The sequence below is a fragment of the Eutrema salsugineum genome, unplaced genomic scaffold (genome assembly GCF_000478725.1).
Source record: "Eutrema salsugineum unplaced genomic scaffold, Eutsalg1_0 scaffold_17, whole genome shotgun sequence".
NCBI classification, from domain to species: domain Eukaryota; kingdom Viridiplantae; phylum Streptophyta; class Magnoliopsida; order Brassicales; family Brassicaceae; genus Eutrema; species Eutrema salsugineum.
This window is the reverse complement of record NW_006256852.1, coordinates 521,020-532,154: the sequence shown is the minus strand read 5'-3', so window position 1 is coordinate 532,154 and position 11,135 is coordinate 521,020. Positions and strand designations below refer to the sequence as shown.

General features: G+C 37.1%; 1 protein-coding gene across 1 annotated transcript; it reads right to left on the bottom strand.

Annotated features, from left to right (window-relative positions):
* Positions 1-425: 425 nt before the first annotated feature.
* Positions 426-10,587, bottom strand: LOC18020445 (myosin-6). The gene is given in 40 exon segments (XM_024157496.1): positions 426-787; positions 790-880; positions 1,035-1,117; positions 1,222-1,302; positions 1,401-1,457; positions 1,611-1,667; positions 1,761-1,857; positions 1,946-2,016; positions 2,094-2,222; positions 2,314-2,514; positions 2,609-2,761; positions 2,868-3,038; positions 3,125-3,187; positions 3,291-3,335; positions 3,428-3,542; positions 3,656-3,795; positions 3,947-4,159; positions 4,281-4,379; positions 4,490-4,609; positions 4,777-4,982; positions 5,118-5,295; positions 5,385-5,445; positions 5,528-5,637; positions 5,732-5,863; positions 5,950-6,117; positions 6,221-6,347; positions 6,481-6,518; positions 6,754-6,855; positions 6,953-7,010; positions 7,365-7,466; positions 7,585-7,731; positions 7,839-7,975; positions 8,066-8,215; positions 8,344-8,503; positions 8,622-8,680; positions 8,833-8,989; positions 9,100-9,245; positions 9,322-9,465; positions 9,548-9,676; positions 10,372-10,587. Coding segments are annotated over 40 exon segments (4,554 nt in total). The 5' UTR covers positions 10,375-10,587; the 3' UTR covers positions 426-733.
* Between the last annotated feature and the right edge of the window lie 548 nt (positions 10,588-11,135).

Sequence of the window (11,135 nt, the reverse complement as noted above, 5' to 3'; positions counted from 1 at the left end):
TTGTGTGTGTTATCATTCCAGTTTTATGGATGTCTCCATAACAAACAACTAGATAGAAACTCACAAATAAATAAATTCGTGTTAATGTATGTATTTTCATATTGACTTTTGGGTATAAGGCATAAATAACACAATTTAATAGGGTCAAAAACTACAGTTGTAATTTGGTCCAGTGAAGGGGTCATGTTGGTCCCCTATAAAATCTATTCAACGCGTTAGGTATATTTATTTTCTTCGTATAAAGTCATATCTCATATTCAAATCGAATTAAATCTTCTAAATGCTGCTGATAATCTTTTCTTGAAAGAAAATGAGATGGTGAAGGCGCATAATGGCTGACCCTTTAAGCATGGCAGCCATTAGAAAGATACTAAGCCAAATAAAAAAAATACTCTACTTTGTATAAAAGTATAAAATAATAACCACTTAATATAAGTCATAATCATATAATGGAAGCATGTACTATTCTTAAACCTTTGTACAACCAAAAAAAAAAAAACAACAAAGGGATTCACAACTTTGCAACATATAACCGTCGGTCTAAAACTTATAAAAATGACAAAAAAAATCTGAGGTCAAAAATAATAAATGAATGAATAGTTGAGAATTACAGACTTTCAAAACAGCCCCACAACAAATAGGAATTTACACTTTTTCCCATCTTCTTTCCTTTTGGTTCAGGAAGGCCCCCCATCTCGACCTCAAACTAAAAAAAAATTAGAGGAAGAGCTTTTTAGAATCTGAGCTTCTCAACTTCCAGGAACTTCCTTAATGCAGGAATACGAAAGCCGGATTTTCAAGAAGTTCTTCTGCTGGTTTGATTCCTACAAAGTCCTTCTCTTGCATCGAACTTGAAATATCATCGATTGAGAAAGGAATGCTGCCACGAAAATGGTACCAAAAACAGTTAGCTGTATCTCACAGAAACAGCTTATAAAGTTTAATTTGACAGTAAAGGAGGGATCTTGGAACATTTTAAACATAAACGTTAAAACACTGAAACCGTCCTTGGTTTACCAAAGCAGAGTTTTTACCTGGAATCATCATCCAATAAAAAGGAATCACTGTCTGCATCATTGGATTCTTCTGTCATGAGTGCTCGCATACTCGATATAACCTGCAAGAGATTTAGATATTGTTAAGCATCTACAAAGGTTCCAAATTGAACAAGAAACTTATTACTTTGTTTCATTTTGGAAGTAAAAAATTGTTTTTAAGTACTTCTTGTGAGACGCTTCGGGTGTTATAGCTATCGTCCCAGTACAATGTGCAAATACGGTAAAGCTGCTGGACACTGAGGACCTGTAACAGATGGAAATATGCAAAATAATGAAGAGAAATGGTAGGCAATAAAGATTACCACCAATTGTGTTATTAGACACTAGAAAACAAAGCCTTACCGGGCAAAGATCGTGTGCTATTTCATCGTATGAGATTCTATACTTCTGGTGGATAACCTGAAGGCGAGAACGAAGAAGAAAGTAATGTTATTGTAGTTTAAAGAAACCAATGACTACATTTTTCAATATGGACCAACCTAAGTTCAATCGAAGTTAGTTAGTAATAACTAAATAGGCATTATTAACAAGAATGTAGGACGTATAACATACCAGGAACCCAACGGCTTGTCTGATATGTTTCAGTTCTTCCCAAGACGGCCCAGCATACTGCCAAGTCACAGAAGTAAGATCAATTTTGATAAAACGATTAAAAGAGAAATTGAGTGTTTTTGTAAGAAAATAATGCCTCAGAAAGTTTACTTCTTTGGCCTGGCAACACCATAGCTCTAGCTCGGCAAGCCCGGATTTTACAAATTCACCATTGCTAAATGTACAGCACTCTTTACGCAGAAGGAGGCTGTAAGATACCAAAAAAAAAAAAAAATGCCGTGTAAGTGAGAACAAAGTGCATAGCTTTGTAATAAGTGAAATAGGATTAAACTTACCTGTTGAAAAGTTGTACGTTGATGAAAGAGAAAGTTTGAGAGTATATCTTCTGGATGAGTACCAAAGGAACCTGGATATGTCATGTAACATATGAGAATTGATGTATTGGAGTGAGAACACACACAACGTATAATACCATTTCCTTACATGATTTTCTTTCAATGTGACAAGAAGCGAATTGAGACCATCGATAATGCTTTGCCAGTGAATTGCAGGAGAGTCTTTTCCAAAGGACCTACCAGATCTTAGTATCCCTCCTTTGGAAGCTCTCGGTGCCTGAAGTTTTCATTTGGACAAACAAAAATTATTGCCAACGTGCAAAGAAAACAATCAGAGCATTAGGATACAAAGAAAGCCAGCAAAAAACCTGAATGCATAGAGAAAGTAAAGTTGATAACTCTTTCTTCAAGTTATCCCTAACCATCCCAAACATTTTCTCAACATAGGCTGCAAGCTGTTGTTTAAAAAGCAGAGCAGGGTACTTCGCCTCCACTGGGCGGATCACTGCGAGAGCAGCAGCTTCAGCTGCAGCAGCGAGGTTGCCTGCAGAGGGTGACGAGCGGAAGCTCTGTTGAAGAGGACAGAGAGAGGATAGTTAAGAGTCCGATATTGGAAAGAAACCGAAAAGTCATATTAACTCAACAAAAAATTGTAATACCAACCATGGCCATCCTTCCAAACAAAGAAGTTGAAGCAGGTGGCTTCTTGCTTTGTGTTGCTCCGCTGCCACCGGTTTTAAGACTTTTTTGAAGCAAAAATAATAGTGCCGATGTGCTTGTCAACCAATACGCCAAGTGACTATTGTCATCTTCATTCTGAAAAAATATCAGAAGAACGGTGAAACTTCCTGGTTTAAGTAACTCGGATCATTTATTATCCATATTTCAGACTGAAACAATGTGAAGGAATGTATTCAATTACCTCAATCGCGGAACCAATCATCTGAATCAGACGATCAAACACATTTGTCTTCTCGGATTCGAAACACTTCCAGTGAAGTAGACACTTGTATATCGTAAACGCAGCCACAGGTTTCCCATTACTGAAACCGATGTTGTCTTTTACACAGTCAATGAGAGCATCGACATTCATCTGCAGTGACAGTAGAAATCAAGTTATCAGAGCTAGGCACTAACAGCTGTGTGAAGAGTTAATATCGACGTGATCTGCCAACATACAATTTGACGTTCTGCAGCAGATTTCCCAGCGTTGCCATCAACTGGTGTTGCAAACTCGGCTTCCTATAAAAAAATGACTTAACATATTAATAAACTAATGGAAAAAAGCAAACGAACAACGTGATGAGAAACAAGTAATCGAGATAGCTAGTTGGAGAAACTTTACATTGAAATCGCTTTCCAAGTTTGTTTGGAGGCCATTTTCTAAATTCTACAAACAGAATGAAGAAAAAGTTAACATTTAATGGCTGGTTATAAGGCAGCTCAAAGAGCATAGTTTAAAGTTGCCGAGGGAATTTATACCTTTAGAGGTGCAGTTGGAGGATGTCCTAGAGTAGACCTCACAGGAGTGCTTAAGATTGTTTGCTGACGCATAACTTTTTTCTCAGCTTCCATGTCTAAGATTTTCTCTTCAAGCCTGCAGATAAAAAAAAAAAACGTTCAGACATATTTTGAACGAGACAAGTAAGAAATAGCTGCAAGAGCCCTCAACAATGCCACTCCAGAAGATTAGTTCATTGCAAAGGGTACCTCTGCATTGCAGTCTTCAACTTCACTAGTTTAGATTCAGCCTCCAATGCTTGCTTTAATCTATCCTGGCTAATCTTGGTTGTCTCTTGAAGTTTTTTCTCTGTCTCGTCGATTTTCATTTCCAGTGAACTCACCATCCCCTGTATAAGATAGCAATTAGAAAAAGAAAAACATCGGGTTTCAGCAAAGTTTTTCATTTGGAGAAAATCTGTGTAGCTAATATTCTCAGATACTGCAAATAAATTCCTCTTCTCCAGTAAGTACGCTACAAGTTCAGAAGTTCTCACAAACCTTTAGCTTTTCATTTTCATTTGTGATCTTGTCCATTGTTTCCTGATCAACCACAGGAACCTCTTTAATAATCGGGGCAATCTCGGCAACTTTCTTGGCAGCTTCACGCTCTTTAATAAGTAATGCCTCAGTTTCTTTGCACCTAAGTTGCCATTCCTCCAAAGCAGACTGCGCTTTTGCACTTTCTTGTTTCTTGGCCTCTTCCAGGTCAGTCTGCAGCGTTGAAAGAGGATGAGAAAACTCTCAACAAATACTATAAATTGCAAGAATCCCCCAAGAAATCAAGGTAAAATTCACGAGAAAAAATATGTGGTTCTTCAAACAGCAATCTCACCCTTATTCGTTTTTCTAATTGCAATCTCCAGGTCAGGTCTTCAACTTGCTTCTCCAACTTGTTCTTAGCTGCTTGAAGTGCTCCAGTTTCTCGAGCAGCCTATGTGTAAAATGAATTAACGAATTTATGCTAGTTTCATGCAAAGCAGCGAGCCTTTGAAAAAAGAGACCATAGAACAAAACAAGACAAAGAAAGAAACCACATCTCACCATCTTAAGCTTCCGAAGTTCTCCACGAGCAATTTTTGATCTCCATGCACATTGTGTCGTGATAGCTGCTTTCTTTAGTTTTCTGTAATGAAGTCGGGCCAAGTATCCACGGCACCAAGTCTATAATAACAATAAGCATTACCATGATCAGAATAGGACACAGAAACAACTTTTCATAATCAAGCATTGATTTCTGGAAGGACTCAATCTTTTTATGTTTATTGGTGTTCTCAGAGAAGTTAAATTTCTAATCGTACCACACTTCTCCAGTTTTGATATAAGTGTACCTGAATTAGTGTTGCAGCTTTTGTCTGCCTTCTAAAACATAGTTCCTCACGGGCAACCATGCCACGCATGCCAGCTTGGACCGAAACAGCAGCAGAAAACAGCTCTGTGTAAGCCTTCCTCGCAAGAAACATACGCAAGTCTCTCTGGATTTTTAAAGCAGCAGCTTCCCTGCGCATGCCTTCATATACAGTTCTAGCGAGATAACCTGGCAAACAGGGAGACGCATAGGTTTGTGAGGTAGTCCAGACACTAAATTTATATAGAGACAAAGAATGATCCAATCCAATCAAATTAATCTAGTTGGGTTAAATAGGCATATTCAGTAGAACGTTTAAAATACCTCTGCAGACTGACTGAATCTGCTTAGCAGAATTACGCAGAAGGATGAAACTCTTTTTGGCAAGATATGACCGAACTTTTCTCTGGATAATGCTTGCTGATCTTCCTAAGACCTCAGTCCTTCGGGTATCCAAGTCTGCCATTTGTCCAGCCCTCAGAAAAACCTTCGTCTTGCCAATCTGCAAAAATAAATGTCAATCTCCCACTATCAATGTTTCTCATCACACAAGCAGTAGAGGCAATGCAAAAAGCTAAATGAGGCAATTACCTGATAACCCTCGAGTCCCACTTTCGCCAGAAGCTTCTTGCAAGCAGCAGGGTCATCAGAGCTATAATCAAAGGAATCACTTAAGACATGTCAATGGACATAATCACTCAGCAAAAGAAATCCTAAGAGAATGAACATCTTACTTCTTTACCAACACTTCTGGAGCAAGAATACCAAATCTGTCCAAAAATTCATCGAAATGTTTCCTGGTAGGATAGCCAGCACAACTAATCCTGATTGCCTCCATTACTCCCTGAGGTCATTAACACAAATAATATACTTCTTTCAGGAATAGAAAATTTCACAAGAAACTGAATTACAGAATCGACAGAGAATGTCATTCGCACCCCACAACGTAATTGCTGTAAAATGTTTTCGTTCTCAAAGATTCCAGGCTTCAGAAGGTTATTTGGTTTTATACATCGAATATAGTGTGGCTCCGTGGTATTGAGAATCTCGAGCAATGATACCAATTGTTGCTGAAAAGAAGCACAAAAAGGAAATAAACTGACCAAACTTTTAATAAAACATGTTAAGTCAAATTGGAAACCAAAATCAGACTCACCTTGAAACGGGTACCTATAGATGAGAATTTTGATTGTTTGGAATCGTCAGACATTGGTGGGAACAAACTTGCTACAAAGGAACAACTAGAAGAATTCAACAATGCTTGATGCTCAGCAATAACGTAATCTTTGTTCTTGTCCAGGAAAAGTTCTGTCTGATAAGTGACCTGGAACATAACCCAATAATTGTTAAGACCACACAGAATAATTACTGGTATTTCTTGAACTTTTTCAAAATAATGTGAACCAAAGAAAGCAACGGCTGCTCACATCACCAGCATAATGACAAATTGTGAAGTCGCTACGAGCTAATTTTGGCTTGGTAAAGCGCTTGTGGTTTTTAAATGTCTGGTATAGCTTTTGTGCAAAAGTTTCATGCGTTGACCTTGGAAACATGCTGAAAAGCAAAAGTCTCACTTCAGCTATATTGCATAAAAGCAAAACCAAATTTGGGAAGTAAACTGATAGCAAAGAAACTAATGGGCATAAAAGAAAGGGTTCAGAATCAGCAGTTTGGGTTTCATACTCACCAAGCTTCATCTAGTAGAGCAATAATACCTCCAGGTTTCTGAAGAACACAAAACAAAAGGAAACAAACAACAAGCATGAGTAATAGATGAAAGGAGATCACCAAATACTAGCTGTGGGTCAGAGAACTGGCAACAGGAGAAACATATCGCCAAGAGAATAAGATGGGATGGGTTGGTCGCTTTATGAACATCTAGAAACTTTTTAATGAGTAAGCTAACAGCTCCATTTAACAGTGAGCATAAACATACAGAAAGGTATCATCAAACAGACACCTTTTCTATTAGGTCTAAAATATCTTGATTGTCTACGAACTCTATATAGCTCCAGTTGATCTCCTCCTTCTTATATTCCTCTTGCTCCATTTTGAAGACATGCTGCACGGAGAGAAGTTACACACCTCAGAACCATGGGCACTGCAGAATGTAGAGAAGGCCAATAATCGAAAAGTAAAAGACCTTGTTCTGATCAAACCTGATTAAAATGCTGTTGAAGTTTTTCATTGGTCAAATTGATGCAAAATTGCTCAAAACTGCAGTAAAACTTGTGATTGTAAGTATTAGGCCAAATGACAACAAGAAACAGTCATGAAAAATTCTCTAACAGTCAGTTAGATTATACATACATATATCTATATATTATAACCGTACTCTCCTTACAAAAAAAAGTTTAGTTGGATAACCTCACAAGCTCACAATTATATAGGTAGGAAAAATTCTTAACCGGACATGTTAGAAACAAGCAATAGCTCGACTATGAAACTGATCAGACCCATCTGATCAGACCCATATATTACGGTGAAGTATCAGAGTGAGATCCACTTTATAAAAGAGATCCATCTATGATCTAACCAATTATGAAAACAACAAGCATACCACTTAAGCACCTGTTTGTCTTGAAACTCTCGAATCCATAAATATCAAGTACACCAATCAAGTACTTCGAGTCAGGATCTTGACCAATTGAGGTATTAATCTTGTCAACAAGCCTGCAAAGACAAGCATTAGTATAGCACAGCGATGGCAAAGCACCTTCGAAGTTTGTTTCTTCAAATACGGAGAAGCAGCTACTGTATATCTTCATCAGGGTAAAATCGAGAAACTCACCAGTCAAACAACCTTGAGTACATGACTTTAGCCAAAGCATCTCTACTAAGAGTAGCAGCTTCTGGATCAAGAGTTTTTGTAATGGTTTCATCACGAGTTACCATGATACGCTTGCATAGCGAATCCTCAAGTGCTTTTGCATCGCAGCTGTAAAGGAAGGCGATATATAAATAAGGAACCAACTTTAGTCCACAAACAGAAGAAAACAAAACAAAAACAACATTTTTTTCATCTTTATTAGTTGAGACATTTACCTGAGAAGCTCAGCTGCAGTTTTCAGATGAAACAAGGATTTTTCATCTTTGGGAATCGATGAATCAATCTCTGCTCCCTTACCAAATTCGACATTCCCGAGATGGAGAATGGCAGCCACGACGCTGAAAATCGCATCCTGAAACGAGATATAAGTATAGAATCCGTTTACAGAGACAACTTAGCAGCTTTTACTCAAATCTCATTGACGGAGTTCTGCGATGATTACCTGCTCCTCGGTACTAATCCCGACGACTTCCATAGCCCGTCTTGTGGCATGATATTCCTCCGCATCATTTATACTATCTAACTCTAGACATTTAGATTGATTGAGATAGTGGTATGTCTTTGGTTCACCCAGCTTGAATCTCTTCACATCCTGACAGTAGAAAAGATATAGTTCAGAAAACAAGATGTGCATTCGTATTCCAAACAAGGCTTAAATACTTGACATGAACCAGCAAGTCCTTCGGTGTTACATACTCCCAAGTGAATTACAAAACTTACTTCTTGTGGAGCAGCACAAAGCATGTAGAAACAGTGATAGTTTCTTTCAGGATCAGAAACCTGACAAACACGTGACCTTTCCAACAAATAAGTTCTTATGGCAGCTCCTGATATCCTTCCCTTTTCGTCAAACTGAATCTCCACGAACTTACCAAAACGACTAAAAAGTACACAAATAAATGAGTTAACAAATACTCAAACCTGTGAGATTCAGAAGCTCTCAAAAATAAATATCAATTATATAGATGAGACAATGCGATATGCGGAAACTTTTTTACCTGGAATTATTGTTCCTGACAGTCTTCGCATTTCCAAATGCTTCTAAAACAGGATTAGACTGGATAAAAGACACAATTAAGAAGCTTGTAAGAAACAGGATCAGCCAAAAAGTGAGCAATTGACCATCCACTGAAGTTTTATTTATTTGTTCACTTTTCTAAAAACATGATATGGCTGAACGAAAATAAATTTGGTGGTAAATTTTTTCACCTCCAACACTTTCTGTTCAACACTCCTTCCTTCAGCAGCAGCTCTCCCTCCCATGTAAGCAAGATATCTCATAAGCAACTTTGTGCTTTCAGTTTTACCAGCGCCACTTTCTCCACTAACCAGAATAGATTGACTTACTCCATCATTAATCATCTGTCTGCATTGAAACGAAACGAGAAAACAGGAAAAATCACATATAAGGATCAACAGCAAAAGCAAAACATGTATATAAAGCAAGAATATTTTACCAGTGTGTATGAATAATACCTATATGCAGCATCCGCAACAGCGAATGGATGTGGGCTGAGCTCCCCTAAGGCAGCTCCTTTATACTGTGCCATCATATGGCTACTATAAAGATGGGGAAGTCTTCTAAACGGATTAACAGCAATTAGTATGCTTCCTGTATAAGTCTGGAAGTAAATGAAAGTTTAGTCCACACAAACCAAGACTACACTCATAAATTCGAAACCAATAGGAATTACTCACATAAATCTCATTTATATCATATCTTGAATGCAAATTCTGTAGAACTCCAGGTTCATGCAAATAAGCAAGCCTTGTCATATCGTCCACACCAGATGCTGGCGCTTCCGTATCTTTTGGATAAACGCTAGAGGCTTTCGTAACAACCTGAAATTTTCCAAAAATTCAATAAAATGGCTTTCACAAAGGTTTTCTTTTGCTTCTAATTTACATGAAGAAGCAAGCATACATGTTTCCCTGAAGTGCAAAGGACTTTGATCTCTTCACCATTAACCTCTACAACTTCACCATCAATCCATGCTTCATCAGGGTCCTCTACCCACACATACGACCCAACTGAAGGATTGAAGTTACCAGCCTGTAGAAAGTTCAAAGGTGTAAAAGGCTTAGTTCTCTCATTAAGAATTGTAACTAAAAGTAGTGACTAAAAGGCTTAGCTCAAGAAGTTGTTTTAGTTCTCATTAAGAATGTTTAAGGTGTACAAGTAGTAAATAGGACTTTAGTTACAATTCTAAAAGGCTTAGTTCTATGACTTTAGTTTGTGGCAGGACAATAGAATCAAGCAAGTTCCTCTTAGCTGGAAAAAAATGAACTTAAATCACTTATTGAGCTCTCACAAGCTCTCTAATGGTAATCACAACTGCTTGAACAACTACATTTTGATTCTTAAACAACCCAATCACATGATATTTGATTTCCAATTTTTGAAGAAAACCGTAAATGGAGGAGAATCAAAGTATTGTGGTAATGAACAATAGAGCTTATGAAGATTCAAGCATGATTTAGACCAAGTCGTCAAACTCAAAAACAGACAGGTCTTAGTTGAAGTCAAATCTCTAACATCATACAAGACATTCATCTACAGAAGATGACTCTAAGTCAGCTCAAAGCACATGATCCGAAATCACAGACTCTTAAAAAAACGCCAAATTAATCCCCCAAAAAGAACAAAAAGACCGAACCGATATTTGTCTCTAGTCAAAGTAACAAAACCCCCAAATTAAACGTGATTTGATCAAAAATGAACCAACCAAAAACACAATGAAATCTTACCATTTCGTTTTCGTAGATCAGAGACTTCAGATACAGATTCTGGATCTAGATTGAATCAAACGAGCAGTGAACTTCTGAAATCTAACAAAAAACAAAACACCTCCCAGCGAAGAACTTCAAGAAACTGAGATTTGGTGGAGAAGACGAACCAAAACGCGTTTCTGGAAAAAATTTCCCCCCGAATATTTTTTGAGTATTATTTTTGTTTCTCTTCTTTTTTTTTCTTACTTTTTTTTTTCCTTTTCGTGCTTTCCTCCTCTCTTCCACTTTCTTTGGGATTTGGTCTTAATTTAATTTACTTAACATCACAAACTTTCAATTATAACAAAATACTATAAAAACATTAAAACGTTAATTAAGACATCTTATCCCCAAAGTACCCCCTTGATTTTGCTTTTACTCTTCGGACACACAAAACCAATTTTGTCCGTTTGCAAAATCTTAAAATCTAACAAAAAATGTCCCAAAAATACCAGATTGATTTCCGGAACAGTTTTAATATCTGCCTTGGACAGTTAAAAATACACTAAAACCTGTTTTTAATCCATTTCTTAATGGTGTAAAATAATTAAGATCTTAAGATAACCAATACACCGAATAAAAACAAAAGACATGATGTGAATACCAAACCGTTAACCAAATAGGAGGAGTAGTTATTTAAATTAATTCAATGATTACTAAACATCAGTATTAGTGTATTACCCACTAAGTGATATAAATAGATAATGAGATATATTCTATTTTTTTTTATCACGTACTTGCTT